At 44.8% G+C, this 19905-nt stretch overlaps 1 protein-coding gene across 4 annotated transcripts in view; it reads right to left on the bottom strand.

Moving 5' to 3' along the window:
* Positions 1 to 19905, bottom strand: part of adamts9 (ADAM metallopeptidase with thrombospondin type 1 motif, 9) — a 55137-nt gene that overhangs the window by 23965 nt on the left and 11267 nt on the right. For 3 of the 4 annotated variants that reach the window (XM_089009781.1, XM_089009782.1, XM_089009779.1), the window contains exons 4-22: positions 19076 to 19365; positions 15673 to 15756; positions 15469 to 15593; positions 15334 to 15374; positions 14079 to 14184; positions 12222 to 12368; positions 11312 to 11453; positions 8144 to 8248; positions 7535 to 7680; positions 6867 to 7048; positions 6639 to 6775; positions 5997 to 6114; positions 5801 to 5896; positions 5057 to 5223; positions 4767 to 4896; positions 4526 to 4652; positions 4222 to 4432; positions 3965 to 4129; positions 1498 to 1659 (exon numbers count right to left, since the gene is read on the bottom strand). In XM_089009781.1, coding sequence (XP_088865907.1) covers positions 1498 to 1659; positions 3965 to 4129; positions 4222 to 4432; positions 4526 to 4652; positions 4767 to 4896; positions 5057 to 5223; positions 5801 to 5896; positions 5997 to 6114; positions 6639 to 6775; positions 6867 to 7048; positions 7535 to 7680; positions 8144 to 8248; positions 11312 to 11453; positions 12222 to 12368; positions 14079 to 14184; positions 15334 to 15374; positions 15469 to 15593; positions 15673 to 15756; positions 19076 to 19365 — 2681 coding nt within the window. The remainder of the gene's footprint in view (positions 1 to 1497; positions 1660 to 3964; positions 4130 to 4221; positions 4433 to 4525; positions 4653 to 4766; positions 4897 to 5056; positions 5224 to 5800; positions 5897 to 5996; positions 6115 to 6638; positions 6776 to 6866; positions 7049 to 7534; positions 7681 to 8143; positions 8249 to 11311; positions 11454 to 12221; positions 12369 to 14078; positions 14185 to 15333; positions 15375 to 15468; positions 15594 to 15672; positions 15757 to 19075; positions 19366 to 19905) is intronic. The other variant, XM_089009780.1, reaches the window with a different exon arrangement.

The following is a 19905-nucleotide window of genomic DNA, read 5'->3' as shown; positions in this document are numbered from 1 at the left end:
TGGCGAGGAGGAGGAGATGGCTGCAGCATCAAGTGAGCTCATAAAGGCAATGTTGGCAAAGTGGAATGATGTGCAGGCTTTTACCGAACAGTTCCATCCAGAAAAGACTGTGGCTATGACAATCATCAACATGATGAACGATAATGTGATGCCTCAGCTTTGTAAGACCTTACAAGTCACAGAGCAACAGGTGTCAATTAAGAGGTTTGTAATCAGCAAAAATGAGGAGGAGTCTCCAAAGAAGCAAAGAAGAGAAGACACACCAGAGGTTAAGTTACCAACAGTCCTTATGGAAGGTGACTCTCCATAAGCCATCAACGACCATCAAAAAGGTAAATAAACCTTCATTTTACAGCAGTTTATTTCTTTAATTACAGTCCTCAAGTAATGTGCCTCTCTTTCCAAACAGCAATTCCCTCTGACCTTCGACCTGCAACACCATTCCATCAAGCCATCAATGACCATCATAAAGGTAAAAGCGACTTTATTTTATAGCATGGTTTATTTCTTTAATTACAGTCCTTATGGAATGTGCCTCTCTTTCCAAACAGCAATTCCTTTTGACCTCGCACCTCCAACGCCATTCCATCAAGCCATCAATGACCATCACAAATGTAAATAAAGTGACTTTATTATACAGTGCAGTGTATTTCTTTCATTACAATACAGTAGCACATTTATTATACATAGAATAAGGTATGTTGGATGTAGTTTTAAGGCTTATTTAGTTGAAAAGTATATTTTATGGAAACCCGGCAACGGATTATTCCCATTTTAATAGTTTCCTGTGGGAAAACATTTTTGTGATACACACGTTTTGGCTTACACACTGTCTGGGAACCAATTAAGTTCGTAAACTGAGGTTTCATTGTAATCAGTGGAGCCACTGCGAGTAGTCCTCTGCTCCCTCCAACCTGAGAGCAGGGACCAATCATAGCAGAGTCTGGCACCGCCACGTCTGGACAGTAGGGATATATATTGGGCCGAAACTACCAGCTAGACTTTAGTTCGCTGAAGAAGCATCTTGGATAAGAAGCAAAACGTCCGACACCTTCAAAGAAGTACAGATGACGGCTGAAGAAACCTTTTCATCGATCTCAACTCAGCTCAACTCAAGTGTATTTGTAGAGCCCTTTCAAACAGCCAATGCTGCACACAAAGATCTGTACACTGAGCAACTATCATACACACAACAATAAAGCAACAAATCACTTTGCTGAATGTAAATTTCTCCACTGTGAGACTAGTAAAGGCAAATCCAATCCAATCCAAATCGGTCACAATGAAAGTAGAAAGCAGCAGGGAGTAAAACCAAGACCAAGTCTGAGTCACGCTGCATCAAATGCAAAAGAGTACAAAATGAAAATAATAAACCCCAAGCATTTTGGACCTGCAAGCCACCCTGCCAAACACCTTTTGATGTTTAAAAAAAATCAATCGCATTGTGCACTGAAAGCTGAGCTGCATTAGTGTGCGCGTTTTGGAAAAGAATCTTACCTTTCCCCACGGTCCGACCTGCCAAGAGGCACACTCCTGCTGCTGACACGTCTGCACTGACTCTGGCTTCAATGACCCACAGAAGCGGTCATCAAGACGGTCCTCACCAAACTGACACCAACTGGGCCGGTGCTTGTAACCTTTGCCACACGTCACCAGGCACTGCAAGCAAGATCTATTTATGATTAGAGGCTCCACATGCTGAATACATGCAAGATGATCTCAGTCACTCAGATCATAAGCACACCCCGTTGACAGCGTTGGCATTGAAAGTGGGGTTTTTCCTCTGGAGAGATGTTAGAACGATTTTAGATGCACATCCTTAAACATCAAATGTCACTTATTTTCTACTCATTTGTATTTGTCTAGTTTGTTCTAAATTGTTACTCTTTACACACACACACACACACACGCACACGCACACACACACACACGCACACGCACGCACACACACACACACACACACGCACACGCACACACACACACACACACACACACACACACACACACACACACATACACATATATATATATATATATATATATATATATATATATATATATATATATATATATATATATATATATATATATATATATATATATATATATATATATACGTATTTGTAGTGTGAACTGTTACTTAAACATTTTTATTTCAGTCTGATATCAACTTTCACCACCTCGTAGCTAACAGGCCTGTTTGAGGTGATGTCATACTCCCGCCATATATAAGCTGGGTGGGGAGGGCTTCTCTCTCTCTCTCTCTCTCTCTCTCTCTCTCTCTCTCTCTCTCTCTCTCTCTCTCTCTCTCTCTCTATCTGGCCGCCTCAACCGACCTCACAATGTCGCTGCTGTCTACAAGATTAAAATAATTGTTTTTTTTTGGTTACTGCACACTACACTTCTAACACTGTGAAGAGCCATGAACAAGAGAGAATCATCATTTTTAACCCATCAAGAGATAATACACACACAGCATGTACAAATACTGTGCGGGGAGAGGCAGATGCATATTATCCTGTAGTTGATTGGATCTGGAGGGCACCTTCATGGGACTTGACAAATATTTTTGTAACATCCACCACAGCTTTTCAAGCGTCTTGGTATAAAATGTGGAATGTGTGCAGCGGACAGTGAGGGTCAATCGTTAAAGTTTCAGTCAGCACGCCCGGCATCAAGACAGAAAGAAGAAACAAACAAACCGCGAAGGAAGACTGTGGATTTTTCCAGCAACGGCGCCCCTGTGCTTTTATTGGGACCGCCATGTGAAGGTTCGCAGTGTTCAAATGCGCAAACCTATGTGCCGCTTTTCAAATTTGACCCCCTCTCCTCACCAAAAACCTCCCAAACAGGGTCTCGCTCTGTTGTACCCAAAGATTGAACTGACTCTCCTCTCCTGCTATGCACCTTCACAATGACACCCACAGCATGACAACAGAAGTGAACAATGGGCAGGTGAAGATGAGGTGACCATGATTTGTGCTCATGGAGGCTTGTGGCTTGGAGAGAAAGTCTTTGCCAAGAAATAATGTGAACATGAAGAAGGCACATCAGCTCCTACCTGTTGCTGTTTTGTACATTGAGATAATAATATAACCGCCCACCGCACCTGTTAGCCACTCGAAGTGTAGTATGGGATCCATGCATCCTGCCATGGCAAATCTCTCAGATCAGCCTACTTGATTAAAACTCGGTCTTTGAAATACATATAAGGTCACTCTTCTGGAAAGCCTGACCATGTTATCATTTTATTGGAGACTGTAATCTGAACATGATTGGACTGGGGACAGTGCCACTGAAAAAAAGATAGGAACCAGAGCTGAAGGTAGCAGAGTTGAAGATGTTGAGGTTTTCTTTGGGAGTGACCAGGTTGGATAGGATCAGGAATGAGTACATTAGAGGGACAACTCATATTAGAGGCTTTGGAGAGAAAGTCAGAGAGGCCAGACTGAGATGGCTTGGCCATGTCCAGCGGAGAGAGAGCGACTATATCGGGAGAAGGATGCTGAGCCTTGAACTGCCTGACACGTGACCGAGAGGAAGACCCAAGAGGAGGTTTATGGATGTTGTCAACGAGGACATGAAGAAAGCTGGTGTGAGAGAAGAGGATGCACAAAACCGGGTTAGATGGAGGACATTGATTCGCTATGGCGACCCCTGATGGGAAAAGCCGAAAGGAAAAGAAGAAGAAGAATCTGAACATGATTGGCCATTGTTTGACTTGTTTACCACGACATGAAGTCTCAACTCCAAATAGCCAAGTTTCGAATTGGGTAAGGAACAAAAATGATGACGGTGATATTTAGTGCCCATGACTGAGCGGGGTTCTACGAAAATGTTTTCCTACATTGAAGTGATGAGGCTGAAAGTGATTCAGTCATTTTCTTGCCCAAATAGCGATTGTCGCCCCAGGACTCCAAAAGCCTCAAAAAAGTGTCACTGTGTCGCTAACTTTGGAACGAACCTCCGACCATTCTCCAGTCTTCCATTGAGGACAGACAAATTCATTACAAGGTTGCACCGCCACTTTGTCCCGGTGACTGCACTTTCTGTCATCCCCCTCGGCCTCAATTGCCTTTTGACACACAGATCCTCTTCGGCGGATGCCCCCGCCGCAACTCTTTGAGCACTGCATGACAGACAGATCAACAAAATGAAACACGTCGTGTGGAATCAAATTTTTAGCTTTGGTTAGATTTCCAACCACCTTCTCCATTTTACCTCTGACCAGGATGAGTACTCCCAGCCTCCAGGATTACAATCTCCGTGACAAACCTCCTCGTCCTCAGGTTTGCGCTGCCCACTGCAATAGCGGTCATCGACCTTTTGGGTCTTTCCATCTGCGTGGCTCATTTTGGAACAAAATATGTCCAGGGTGCGAAATCCAACACCGCACTGAGCTGTGCATTCACTTTTGTGAGCCACATGCCACCTTCATTTGCACGGATGACAAGAGTTGCAACATAGTCAACGGGTGAATCGTGACACGCATGACTGAAAACGGGGGACACTGATCACCACTGACGTAAGTTCACAGTCTGTATTGCAGGCCTCAGGGATCAGCACAGGTCTTGGTATACCGTGACACCTCTGGTCCGACACCACCACCCGGTCAGAGTCTCTGGTACAGAGAAGCTTTCTCTTCCTCACTCCTAGGAAGAAAAAAATGTCCGGCGGGCTCATTGGTTTTGTAATTCACAGCGATGAGAGTTGAAACATTTTTTACTGCTCTCACATTCAAGGACCCCTCAGGCCACAGCGCTCACCTTGGCACAGGCGGCTGCAGTCCTGCCACGGACCGTAAGCATCCCAGAAAAACTGCTGGGGTTGGTCCTCGATAGGGATGTTGAAGGAATACCTGACATCTGGGTTGTAAAGGTTACCTACGGACAGTACCTAGCGTCAAGACAAAACAAACCGAATGCCGCGTTCAGTGCTCAACCCTTGCAGTGGGTCTCAATCGGCCAAGTCGAAAAACAACAAATATTTTGGTTAACCATTTTCCAGTTGAAAATAGGGAGCAGTGCGGATACCAAGACAAAAGAGTGGATTTTACCTGGACGATAATGTCCTTTTCGAGGCGCTTGGTGCAGTTAATCCTCTCAATAACGTGATCCGAGCCACTGTACTCGATGACAGCATTTCCGATTTTAATTTCCCTTTTGAACATGCTGACTACAAACTCTCCATTTAACAGGAACTCTCCGTGGCTATTTGATATGGCTGCAGGGACACGGAAAGAAGTGGTCACACACTCCGCTTCATCCCACTTCCTTGAACGAGACCGAACGAGCTTTGCAAGTATACAACCGCAGTAGGAATCTTGCCCTATCACAGTTAGAAGCAAGCTGGAGCTTACGTGACAAACAGCTAAGTCCTGCATTTGCCAATAAGGTGCATGAGAAAACTATCCCCTCAGGCAGGCGCTACCGATCCATGCGCACCAAATCCAGCAGACATTTAAACAGCTTCTTCCCCCAAGCCATTAACTCTTTGAACTCTTTCAACAGTAGCCAAAATGGAACTGTATAGTGCCACTTAGCAGTTTTTTTGACAACGATACTAGTGCAGCGTGTTCTACCGGAAACAAATTCCTTGTGTGTTCTACATACTTGGCAATAAAGATGATTCTGATTCTGAGAAGTACCGCAATCACGCATGTGTGTCAGGACCTGTTGTTCTGAAGACTCTGGTCGCTGCGCTTACTCAGCCTAGCGTAATTGTGCGCCTTTAATTTCCCAATTGTTTCGCACACGATACAATTCCATTTACCTTGTGAGCAAAGACGAGCGTTGCTTACCGAGGTAGTTGTCGTCTTCTGGTTTCCCTGAGTAGCTGTGTTGACGAACATCGACGTTTGTCGCACCGCTGGGTATCCGCACGACTTCATTGTATCCTGCGTATGAATGTAAAAGAGTCAATTTGGCGCCAAGTGCTAGCGCTATGGCAAACACATGTGCAAATGGGGGCCCACGGTTGCGCCACAGCTTACTTACCGTAACGTACAACATTGAAAGTGTTTGCCACGGTTTTACAAGAAGAGTTGTCACCACCGCACACGCCGCACTTGTCTCTCCTGGCTTTGGAGTTTAAGACACGGTCGCAGCCAGCTTGCTGTTCAGCAATGTGATCAAATTAAGAGACAATGACAAATGTCGCGTTAGAAAATTGGCATCCATTTTTTCCCCCGACGTGCCTTCTCCTGTGTGGGATAAGACGGGCACCTGCGAAGACTCCGGGTGAAAGTCAGGCTACTCCATGGGTGGCTCGCCAGTCAATCCCAAGGGTGAAAGAGGTTTGACTTATTGGCCCATGAGTGTCCCATCTCTGTGATTTGAGCTGAGCAAGTTAGGGCTCAGACAATGTCATCAACCGTGCATGTAGCTTGTGGCCCTTGACACGTGTCACTTGGTCTAGACTACCTTTACTATTGAGCAGCCCAATGAAAGTGCTCAGCTAAACTGTGTGCAAGTGGCTCTTTTCATGTTGACAAGAAAAGGGGATCCACGCACCAAGACTTGCCAAGAGCAGCGTAAACCCATGGACAAGGGCCACCTAACCCTGAGAATGCATGCGGCTTTGGTTTCTCAGCTCGCGGCACAAGGTGGTGAAGCACAAGCGGCAAGCGAGCGGCATACCCTGCACAAGCCTTGGACGCAGATGTCGTGGGTGTCGGGTCCGCACGGCGTGCCGTCAGTGACCCGGTCCCTGAGCTGATAGTAGGCCGTGCTGCCCGCAACCCTGCAGAACAGCTTACATCTGTCCTTCATCAGAACTGTGCACAGGAACAAAAGGCGAGACAAATCAGTCTTAGGACATTGTACAAAATGAAGATGGGATTCCCCAGACGTTTGCGCTCGACTCACTCCCGCTGTATTTGGGCACCCAGCGAACATTCGGAGGTAGACCATTGATGTTGAAGTGCCTGCCGTCGAAAACAGTACACTGCTCCTCCCTGAAGTCTTTCTTCTGCTTGGAGCACGGCTCAGAGTTACAGGAACGGAACTTCATCCGCCGACCAATGCAGTACGTGCCTCCGTTCCTTGGCCTGCTTGGGGAAACATCAAGGACAAACCCAATCACATCTATCCAAACATTGAGGCTCAACTGCGGTCCTGGTGGTGTTAACATTTCCCGTGGGGTTCGGATGAAAAGTCCCCGACGACTCCAATTGCTGACGAGCCTTTGATAGCCACATTCGTAGTTGCTTACAAGTCAGATCACATGCAGACTAACTCACAAGTATCAAAATAGGTACTGAAAATAGTGCCAACAGACGATGACAATCAACACCAAATGTCAATTTGTAATTATTGCCTCCCAATCATGAACACCTCAACAAAAGCAGTAGTCCTAAGTCATGGCCGGTTTCCCAGGAGACCACCTTTAAAATTGACAATAAGCGAAAGTGTGGCCGCCGAGAATTGGCTGCGGTGAGAATTCAGCGTGTGGCTCCATCATTGACATTTGGCATCTCCTCAAAGACGGAAACCAGATCTGGCGGGCATGCGTGATTACGAAGAGAGACACTCACACGGGTCGGTTGCAATCGCGCTGTGCAATCTTGATGCCGCCGCCGCACGTTCGAGAACAGGTCGCAAAAGGACTCCAGACTCCCCAGGCACCCTCCACGGGTGTGGCATCGTGCTCTTTGGCAATACACAGCCCGTGCTTGCAGTGCTGCGTGATGAGGAGATGGCCCAAATCACGAAAAGTACAACAAACAGGCAGGACAGAAGGATCATCAGTGAGAGCAAAAGAAACAAGGAAACGCGAATCGCTTCCGCGGAACCGGAGACCAAAGAGGAGGCTCAGCTCCTCTTTGGCGTAAAGAGGAGGCTCAGCTCCTCTTTGGCTTAAAGAGGAGGCTTAGCTCCTCTTTGGCGTGACGTCGGGAGGATTGAGAGCATGAAATCGTTCATGTCGGTGTCCATCTGCCAAGAAGACAATAACCGCCCAACAAGTCAACGGATTTCTTAGTGAGCGTCCCTGCTTGTCCATCAATGTGGACAAACGGTGCGGCCCGCCAACTGCCCAAAGATGGGCTCGGTCGCGACCCGAGGAGAAGTGGTTTGGCTCGCGGATACACCAATGTCGCTTTCTCCCGCTGCAACCGAGTGAGGGCTTGCGGGATTCCATTTACCTTTCCCGGGGAGCAATCGGTGCCGTCAGCCCACGGCATGTGCTGCGTCCTGCAACCCCTCTGGGCGCCCTCTGGGCTGGTGCACCACAGCCTTCGACATTGCGTCTGAGCACAAAGACACATTGGCCGTTTCACCGAGAACCGTATTATGTCACACTCGTCACAGTTGCAAATACTGTCATGGCCAGTTTGTCGTTTTCCAGGGCGGATGCATAAGTGCTTAATCTGGGTTCGATCGAACCCCAGGGGTTCGGTGAGTTGGTCACAAATATATGCCATTATATTTACTACTTTGGGTTTTTCCACATTTTTTACTACTCTGCGATCACTTTCAAAATAATGTTTTCGATCACTTTTAAAAATGATGAAGAGATGGGAATGATGGAGATTAGACAGAATAAGATATCATAATTAAAAGTCATATGCTTAGCTGGCCAACCGAACAATAGACCCACAGTAAAGGCGCAGATGGCCTAGGGTCAATATGAATTAAACAGACGCCTGTTAACCCGTCATCTTCATCTAGGAGATCGGGCCTTGGACAGAATTTAGGACTTGGGAAACTCCTTCGTCACAGAAGTAATTTAGGACTTTAAAACTCCCTCACAGGAAGAGCTCATTAGCCAGGTTACAAATTCATCAGTTCATGGAAAAGACAACCAATTAAAAAATGTTTTATTGCTTACAGCTGTTTGTGCTTAGAACGTCCATGGGTGTGGTAGTCTAATCAAGAAAACTATGTTTTACTAATGTATCGCTTTAATTTGCATATACAGTACTCTCAATAAATAGCTTGGCAGAGGGCTGCAGAATTCTGCGTCTGTCTTGAATAGATGCGTCCCCTGCCGGCAGCAAAAGACAATCTTCCTGTGTTCGAGCCTTTGTCCACAGTGTCCAATCGAACATCTGACAAGTCTGACTAGTCTTTTTATGTATGATTAGTTCCGTTTAGTACGATTGCAATCGTTTTGTGCAACAATGTTTCTTGTTTTGTCTGCTGAAGTGTGATGATTTTGAAAATTACTGTACATTCCATACTGTGTATTAAAGGACAACCGATGTCACTTTTTATGCAAATGCAAACACCAATAAAAATGACTTCACGCCAAGACATCTTGCATTGCTTGTGAATCCAAACAATGGCTTCAGATACGGATAATATGCTTTCTTGTTACACATCCAGTTATGAATATGATTCAAATACACTGTAGTTGTGAAGAGGAAAGCATACATGTTTGCAATCGATTAAAAAATTATATGTGCCATTTTGAGGCAACATTGGGGGAACATCGCTCACCCAAAAAAAAGGCACAAAATGGCGAGCTCATGGCCAGCTCCGTTTTTTATATGCCGCTTGGATGCCCTCTTTTGGCGGCTTTTGTTAATGCAGTTCGGCGCAGGACGGATGTATCGACAGTACGGTTATATCGACATTTTTTTTAACTCCCGAGAATATCTATATAACGAGACTTTACTGTATATACAGTGAGACCTCAGCTTACGAACACCTTATCTTACGAACTTTCCGTCTTACGAACATCAAATTTATGAAAATTAAACCTCGAAATACGCACTACTTTTCGCGATACACACCCACCACGGCTGGCGTAGTAATCTTCGGCGGAAGAACACCAAAGCACACGACCTTCGGATCTGGCAGAGTGATCTTCGGCGGAAGCACACGACCGAACAGCGCTCCAGACGGGCCACCTTTCCACAACCCCTCTCATTGAATGCACACGTTGATCGCCTCCTTGGAGCTTTTTGCTGATAATTTTACTATTATGGGACCGAAAAAAACCACCACAGGCTCGTGTTCAGCCAAAGAAGACACAAAATAAAATCACCATCGCTGAGAAGAAGGAGATAATTGAAAAACAAGACCGAGGTGTGCGTTTGTGTGATTTAGTGGCCAAGCACGGCTATGCTAAGTCAACCATTGCTACCATTCTCCGGAAGAGAGAAGCCAACGAAACGGTCTCGGGCAATCGGAGAAGTTGAAAAACTTCTGTTAATTTGGATTAACGAAAGGCAGCTATCTGGCGAGGGCGCGAGTAAAGCTATTTCATGCGAGAAAGCACAGCTAATTCACGCCGATATCGCCACGCAGCAACCTGGAAGTTCGGCGCTTATTGAGGATTTTAAAGCCAGCAACGGATCGTTCGAGAACATCGGAGGGTGAGGAGGTGGCTGCAGCATCAAGTGAGGTCATCAAAGCAATGTTGGCAAAGTGGAATGATTATCGAACAGTTCCATCCAGAAAAGACTGTGGCTATGACAATCATCAACATGATGAACGATACTGTGATGCCTCAGTTTCATAAGTACTTACAAGTCAGAAAGCAACAGGTGTCAATTAAGAGGTTTTTAATCAGCAAAAATGATGAGGAGTCTCCAAAAAAAGCAAAGACAAGCCAGAACCAAAGGTTAAGTTACCAACAGTCCTTATGGAAGGTGACTCTCCTTCCATAATCTATCAACGACCATCAAAATAAAACTTTATTTTACAGCACAGTTTATTTCTTTAATTACAGTCCTCATGTAATGTGCCTCTCTTTCCAAACAGCAATTCCCTCTGACCTTCGACCTCCAACACCATTCCATGAAGCCATCAATTACAATCATAAAGGTAAATATAACGACTTTATTTTATAGCACAGTTTATTTCTTTAATTACAGTCCTAATGGAATGTGAGTCGCTTACCAAACAGCAATTCCCTTTGACCTCGGACTTCCAACGTCATTCCATCAAGCCATCAAGCCATCAATGACCATCACAAATGTAAATAAAGTGACTTTACTATACAGTGCAGTGTATTTCTTTCATTACAATACAATAGCACATTTATTATACATAAGGTATGTTGTGTGTAGTTTTAAGGCTTATTTAGTTGAAAAGTATATTTTATGGAAACCTGGGAACGGATTATTCCCATTTTAATGGTTTCCTATGGGATTTTTTTTGTGATACACACTTTTTGGCTTACCCACTGTCTTTTTTTTCATGAATTAAATAATTAAACAGAAGTTTGATGTCTGATGAAGATAAGTCACGTGCGCTCTTCCAGTGCTCGGATGCTCTCCAAAAAATGACGAGGCAGGCTTCAATTGTCGCAGAGCCAGCCACGCGAATCATATTGACAACCTCATGGTTTGGCCTCCACTTACCATATAAGGACACACCTGTGTTCCCGCTCCAAATATCAATTCGCACTGTTTATTGACATTATAAATCCTTCCGGGCAGCTGCTGCGGGAGACTGTATGGCCTCGAAACGGGCTCGTCCAGCAGGCACTCGCCATAGCCGGTGCTGTGAACACGAACAAAAATTAAATGACTCCAAGGTGAAGGTAAAACAGAACCCCCCCAAAAAAGCACTGAGAAAAATGCAAAAAGCATTGAGAAAAATGTTGGTTTAAGTCTCCATTTGATGTCGTCGGGTGGTTGCTCAATATCAAAGCATCGGGATTCAGCTACAGTTTGAGTTAGCCCGACCGCTTGCCAAAAGAGTTTTCTGCAAAGCATTTTACCCATTCGTGGGAACATGAATCAAAGTCAGAAATGTATAGACCACGCATGCTTGTTCACGCACGTGTGAAGAAAGATATTGGATCGCAACGGGAGCCGATGCTGAGGACAAAAGGTACAAAGTAACATACCCAATCCCCCCGCGATCACTTGATCCACATGTTTGGGTTCAATGCCACCTTTCACCTACAGTGATACCTCGGTTTATGAACCCCTTGGAAATTTATGTTTAAGAAAATTATGTAGAAAATTATGTTTTATGGGGACCTGGGAACGGAGTATTCTCATTTTAATGGTTTTCTATGGGAAATTAATTTTTGGGATACACACTTTTTACCTTACACACTCTGTCCGGTAACCAATTAAGTTCGTAAGCCAAGGTATCACTGTGTGGTTTGGAGCCCCTAAGTGACTGGTTAGCCTCTGGTCAACTCATAGTTCGCTTTGCCGCCAAACACCAAACGTGGCATCGCCCTCTCTCGCTTGGTTCAGCGGTTCCTCCAAATGTGAGGGAAAACGTCTGAATCTATTTGGAAATAGTGTGACATACTCGAGGAACTCTGTGATGTATTTCCTGCTACACTTGGACCACATCCAAGGATTTGTGTTGTAGTTCAGTGTGGGAGCCATCACGTGTTGCTGGATCTTGACATCTTCCTCCATACATTTATTGCTGTCGTCATGAGGCATGTTGAACCTGGAAGAGGGAACGCAGACAATAGATCGCTTGCTGACGCAAAGCACATCGGACTGTGAACTTCACAGTCACTCGTTCATCTTCTCGCCGTTTTTTTGCGGTCTGGAATTGCACCGTGTTTTCACCAAGAAAGAGTTGAAAAACACCATAGCATCTCAATCCAGTGAGCGGCTGATCGACGTCGACTGCGCACTCGACGCAAATCCGGTACTGTCGCAGAGCTGCCGGTCCGGAACAATCATATATCCCGACGCTTGTCCTGGGAGCATATCAACACTGAAAATCTGTGTTGCTCCCGCGCCCTTTGGTGCCCTCCCTTTGAGCTACTCAATGCCCCAGCTGACATGTACCACGTCACACTGCTAAGCTGTCGCCGGGCACATTGTCACAGCTTGATGCGGATCAAAATGGAATTCGACAATGCCGGTCGGAAAGAGCATTTCTTCATGATGATGAGGCTTGTAACAGTCTCCAGTGTAGTAGGCTAATTGCCTGCGCTCCATCTGACTGTGAGACTTGGAAGGAAGTATGTGGGGAGGCCAAAGGTGAAAGGTTAAAAATGGCCACACAAACGCAAAGTACAGTGATACCTTGGCTTACGAACTTAATTGGTTCCCAGACAGAGTGTGGAAGTGTGGATCCCAGAAATTAATTTCCCATAGGAAACCATTAAAATGAGAATAATCCGTTCCCAGGTTCCCATAAAACAATTTTCTACTTTCTAATTTTCTAAGCCTTAAAACGACACAAAATATACCTTATTTTATGTATAATAATTGTGCTATGGTATTATAATTAAAGAAATAAACTGTACTATATAATAAAGTTGTTTTATTTACATTTGTGATGGTCATTGATGGCTTGATGGAATGGAGTGGCCGGTTTCATCAGCATTAAACATTTGATGAGGAACGTAGCATTCTTCTTTCACCATCTTGAGGAATAATTCCTTGTAGATGCTTTCTCTGCGATCATTTTACCTCGTTCCTCATCAATTGTGTTCTGTTTAGCGGGGTTGATAGCTTTTGGTATGGAGTGTACAGATGGCTTGTACGGGTTATTTGCGGAGCCGGACTGATGGGAATTTTAACCTTGCAGTCTACACTCTGCCTTTGAACTATCAAAGTTGAAATGAGTCCAAATGTCACTGTTTTCTATCCATTTTGTCACTCTCTCTCTGTTGTCTGCCTGTCTCTTTAATGTTTAAACCAGCTACCCTCACTGCTGCATTCTTGACCAATCACGTGGCTTTATCCGAAGACTGAGGGTGGGAAACAGAGGACAAAGAAAATTTCGGCTGCCATTTTCTTTTTTGGAGAATGTCTTCACTCTCTCTCTGTCTGTAACCCCCAACCCCTCACTGCTGTGTTTTTGACCAATCATGTGGCTTTAACCGACGACTGGGGGCAGGGAATTGAGGACCAAAACAAGCCGGCTGCCATTTTCTTGTTAGGAGAACGGGCTTGTTCGCGAACGACACAGCACTCATTGTGGTATCCCGAAAAATAGTTTGTATGCCAAGGTAGAATTTTGATAAATTTAACGTGCGTAAACCGAAAAGTTTGTAAGCCAAGCGGTTCGTAAACCGAGGTATCACTGTACACCGAAAGGGTGTCCCGCCGTTGTGGCGCTGCACCCCTCGTTGACACCAGACTTCTCGGTTTGAAAGTGTTTAAAAGGTGACCGTTGCCAATGGCGTGCGGTACTTACACGTGGCCGAGCTCGTGGGCAATGGTGAACGCTGTGCTCAAGCCGTTGTCCTCGCTGATGCTGCAGCTCCGGTATGGATCACACACGGTGCCCAACTCTGCCAGTCCTGAAAGGGAAAGTGATAGGGTCAAAGTTGCAGGATTATGGCACAGCAGTCATTTCAGAAGGGACACCCACACACTCCATCCCTCACAGGGTACGCCTGCACACCTGCCTGCCCTCTTGTCTGTCCGCCTGTTCACCCTTAGAAAGTTCCAAAATGCAAAAGGTCACATTTGCTGTGTGCGCTTACAGGAATGGAGTGGAGTGGACCGCTTGAATTCAATTGATGTTAAGAAAGTTCAATGAAAAGGTTTCTTCAGCCGTCATCTGTACTTCTGTGAAGGTGTCGGACGTTTCGCTTCTTATCCAGGAGGCTTGATCAGCGAACTAAAATCTTTTGCTGGTAGTTTCGGCCCTATATATATCCCTACTGTCCAGACGTATCGGTGCCAGACTCTGTTATGATTGGTCCCTGCTCTCAGGTTGGGGGAAGCAGAGGACTACTCCCTGCGGCTACACTGATTATACACTGAGGTCCTATTGTCCTGCCTGAGTATGCGGTCTACAACTGGCCTGATTGCCCCATTTGCTCTGGTATCACCTCATCGGCATAACTAAGCCTATGTTGCCTAAGAAGTCTTGTACGAACAATCCAAATTGAACCTCACCCTACCATGGCGATTTAGTGAAAGATTTTGCTGTTTTATGAAAATAGCTTCTTTTACCCCCCTTTCAAATCATCTATTTTCTTTCGCTAAGATTTGAGCAACCTGAGAGCAGGGACCAATCATAGCAGAGTCTGGACAGTAGGGATATATATATATGGGGCCGAAACTACCAGCAAAAGATTTTAGTTTGCTGACAAAGCCTCTTGGATAAGAAGCAAAATGTCCGACACCTTCAAATAAGTACAGATGACGGCTGAAGAAACATTTTCATCGATGGACCACTCCTGTATGACTGAGAGCTTACACAGACGTGTTAAGAAAGTTGTTTTTTTCTGGTACAGGATTTTCAGCCAATATATTTCCGGTCCAAGACTGATGGCCCCCACTCCATCCCACCCCTTGGTCAATTGTAAGGTTTTGTTGCATGCAGGCAACAAACCGACACAATTAGGGAATAGTCCCCAGATTAAGTTTTGTCCGTGTTGATCTCTGAGTGATTATGTAGTTGATATGATAGTTCGTTTTTAAATACCATACCAACTTACCTAAGGTGTCACACTTGTCCCTTGCTCTACAGATGTCTTCTCTATGGTACAAGTAGAGACAAGGAAAACAGAAATGAGGGCATATCTTTATGGAGGTGACAGCGATCAAAACAAATTCGCTATTTTGCTGCGCACCTTGTGATAAGGATGGCAGTGTCGTGGTGCGAGGGATGGTTGTCATCCAGAACATTTTGACTATGCTGCCAAATGCAAAAATTCTTCAAAGTGCTCTGTGCGTTAAATGAAACAAGGGGACCATCCTAACGCAAACCATAGAGGCAAGTTACATGCGGAACATGCTCTGTCCGTCCGTTCGAGGACTAGAGGGATGTTATTTACCGGCTCGTTGTTTATGATGACTAACTTCACGATCACAATGTTAATGAGATTGCCAATGCTGGGGTCCTTGTAGATCGAAGACACCTGCAAAAAAAGAGAGAGCAAAGCTACGGAGAGCCCTTTTGGAGATATGAAAATGAAGTTTAGGGTCTTCAAATGGAATCCAAAATGTTCTGGGCGCCAGTAAAGGGGGGCCAGAATTAGGGTTATGTGCTCCCTCTCACAAACTCCAGGTTAGGAGGCAAGTACAGTGATACCTCGGTTTACGAACCCCTTGGTTTATGAACTTTTCGTTTTACGAATATTAAATTCATGAATATTTTACCTTGGCATACGAACTATGTTTCGGGATACACACGGAGCACCACAATGAGTGTGTATCGTTCGTGAACGAGCCAATTCTCCTAACAAGAAAATGGCAGCCGACTGTTTTTGCCCTCTATCCCCCGCCACCAGTCTTCGGTTAAAGCCACAAGATTGGTCAAGAATGCAGAAGTGAGGGGGTGGGGGTTACAGACAGAGAGTGAGGCCGTTCTCCAAAAAAGAAAATGGCAGCCGACTTTTTTTTGTCCTCTATTACCCGCCCCCAGTCTTCGGTTAAAGCCACGTGATTGGTCAAGAACGTAGCAGTGAGGGTTTAAACATTAAAGAGACAGGCAGACGACAGAGAGAGTATGATAAAATGGATAGAAAACAGTTAAATTTGGACTCATTTCAACTTTGATAGTTCAAACTTCCTTTCCTAACTTTGCTGATGTGAAATCTAAATTGCTCCACTGCGAGACTAATAAAGGCAAATCCAATCCAAAATCCAATCCAAAAGCAGACTGTAGACTGCAAGGTTAAAATATCCCATCAATCAAATGAAAAAAGCTATCACCCTAGATAAACAGAACACAATTGATGAGGAACAAGATAAAATTATCGCAGAGAAAGAACCTACAAGGGATCATTCCTCAAGATGGTGAAAAAAGAAGGCGACGTTCCTCATCAAATGTTTAATGCTGATGAAACCGGCCACTCCATTCCATCAAGCCATCACCGACCATCACAAAGGTAAATAAAACGATTTATTTATTATACAGTACAGTTTATTTCTTTAATTATAATACCACAGCACATTTATTATACATAAAATAGGGTATATTGTATGTAGTTTTAAGGCTTAGAAAATTAGAAAGTAGAAAATTGTTTTTTGGATTGGATTGGATATGCCTTTATTAGTCTCACAGTGGAGAAATTTACATTTCACAGCAGCAAAGTGATGAAAGGAATGAAAAGTAGAAAAACGAAATACATGAGCTGCTGGGGACCTGGGAACGGATTATTCTCATTTTAATGGTTTCCTATGGGAAATTAATTTTGGGCATACACACTTTTCACCTTACACACTCTGGGAACCAATTAAGTTCGTAAGCCAAGGTATTAATTACTGTAACAGCATTTTGGACCGAGCGATGACATTTGCGTGACGTGGGATATTGGCTGACTCTGAAACATAAAGTGCATTAAAGTGCACTAAAGTATTTTGCTGGTAGTTTCGGCCCTATATATATATCCCTATTAGTTGTATTAAGTTCATCCTGTCTACTTGATATCTAATTTAAAACAGATTCTTATCTTAAAGACAGTGTATTGTCGGTGTTCAAATACCTGACATGTTTCGGCGTCTACTTCCGACTTCGTCAGAGTGTCACGGGTGTTGTTGTGACGCGCCATTTTCAGCTGGTGTTGCTATGGGGGTGTGACCTACCTGTCAGATCTGACAAGCAAGTCACGCCCCCCGCTGTCCGTTCGTCCCTCCAGGATACTGCTCCAGGTAGTAAAGAGCATGTAGGCTCCCTCATCCCTGTTGATGGTCCTTGGTCCTCGCTTCCGGATTTCAATGGCCTCCCTGATCCAGCACTGATGTTTGTTTTCTTCGGTGCGGATGACTCTGGCCTTCTCCCAGTCCATGATATGATTTTCTCTTTTGCAGTGGTCTGTGATGTCTGATTTGTGGTGTTCCTGTTGTGCTTGTTCTTTTATTGCTCTTGTTTGTATTGTTGCTGTCTTCTCACACTCGTTCTTGTGCTCTTTTTTTCTTGTATTGAAACTCCTTCCTGTCTCCCCGATGTATGATTTATTGCATGACTTGCATGGGATTTCATATATTCAGTTGCATTTATTTTCCGGGTGTATTTTGTCCTTTGGGTGTACCAAGACCTGTCGGAGAGTTGTGTGTGTGGTTTGACCGGTGTGTTTATGTTGTGTTTCCTCAGTGCTCTTTGTATGCGTTCTGTGATCCCTCATGTATGGCAATGTTACATTGCTCTGTGCTCTTGTTTGTTTGTTTGCTTTTTGTTTCTCCCCTGTCTTGTTTTTGATCTGCTCTGCCCCTTTATTTATTGCCCACTGAGGATATTGGCATTTTTTTAGTGCGTGTTGTATATTTTTTCCTCCTGTGTTCCTTCCTCCGGGTCCGTGATTATTGTGGTGCGTTCATGTAATGTTCTGACAACTGACAACTTATGAATAGTGGGGTGTTCAGATGTCCAAAGGAGGTATTGGTCGGTATGTGTGGGTTTCCTGTGTACTTTTATTTTGATGTCTCCGCTGTCCGTGTGGTGTATGTTCAAGTCCAAGAAGGTGATGGATTGGTTTGTTTCCTCTTCATGGGTGAACTTGATGCTGCCTGTGGTGTCTATGGAGTTGAGGTGATCCGTAAGCTGTTGTGTATGTCCTGTTTTGATTTGAGACGCGTCACAACCACACCCGTGACACTCTGACGAAGGCGGAAGTAGACGCCGAAACATGTCAGGTATTTCAACACAGACAATACACTGTCTTTAAGATAAGAATCTGTTTTAAATTATATATCTCTATTGTCCAGACGTGGCGGTGCCAGACGCTGCTATGATTGGTCCCTGCTCCCAGGTTGGGGGGAGCAGAGGACTACTCCCTGCAGCTACACTGATTACTTCTATTGTCCAGCCTGAGTATGAGGTCAAGGACTGGCCTGATTGCCCCATTTGCTCTGGTGTCACGTCATTAGCATAACTAAGCCTATGTTGCCTAAAAATTCTTTTGTACGAACGATCCAAATTGACCCTCACTCCACCATGGCGATGTAGTGAAGGATTTTTTTCTGTTTTGTGAAAATAGCTTCTTTCAAACCATCTATTTTCTTTCGCTTACATTTTAACCTCATTGTCGTCAAATGAGTACTTGCTAGCTTTTAGGTGGATATGTGCTGCAGATTGAGGCCCACTAGTATTATCCCTGCGATGTTGATAAAGTAATTTTGAGAATTTGTTTAGTCTCCCCAATGTATTGCTCTTTACAATTTTCATTTTGACAATGTATTGAATAAACGACATTACTTAGTTACAAACACAGTGTATTGAAAAAAAAACAGACTTACAATGGCCATGAGGGTGAGTAGGTAATGCTGCAGGTTGCCGCCGTGATGTTCCACCATTTTGCTGTCGGCCACCAACATGACTTCGACAAAGCGCGGGAAGGAGAGGAAGCGCTTGGAACGCTTGTGAGCTTCGGCGTCAACTCCGTCGCTTTCGTTTGCCGGTCTCGTGCCCGGGTAGCGCCCTCTTAATCTGCGCAGGGCATCACTGGTGGTGACAGCGGGGGCAAACGCGTCGACCAAGGCCATCCCGGCGGGTGGCTTTTTCTTCAGTTTGCGCCACTTTTTCTGTCCTACAAAGAACAGCCAGAAGGGAGCAAAATGTGTGTGGGTGTATTAGGGAGATGCCACGATGACTTCGGGGCAGGAACACCCAGGAGGCCTTCAGGAATTTTCAACTGTATTTATAGAGCACTTTCAGACAAAGCTGCATACATAATAATAAAGATGATCGATCTGCATGTGCCGGTGTCTCATCGCTTTTTTGCATCTGGCCTACTTTTGGTTATTTTCCTTTCGGAAGAGAGCAAAGAGTTCAGGTTGGGTAAACCTGGCGGAAGCCCACGGAGAAAGTAGCACAAACTGAAGCGGAAGACCAGTTCAACAATTTCATTGCTTTGCGGATGACACCCAGCTCTACCTTTCCAGCAAACATGACGCCTCTCTTCCACCCTTCCCTTTCACTCTGCCTCTCTGAAATTAAATCCTGGTTTACCCATTACTTCCTCAAATTTAACAGTGAACAAACTGAAACTCTCCTCATTGGTACCAAATCCACCTGGAGCAAAGCTAACAGTTTCTCTCTCACTATTGACAAATTGACCGTTTCTTCC

This window comes from Hippocampus bargibanti, linkage group LG12 (assembly GCF_051943395.1).
Source record: "Hippocampus bargibanti isolate YZ-2025 linkage group LG12, ASM5194339v1, whole genome shotgun sequence".
NCBI lineage: Eukaryota > Metazoa > Chordata > Actinopteri > Syngnathiformes > Syngnathidae > Hippocampus > Hippocampus bargibanti.
This window is presented reverse-complemented; position numbering and strand designations above follow the sequence as displayed.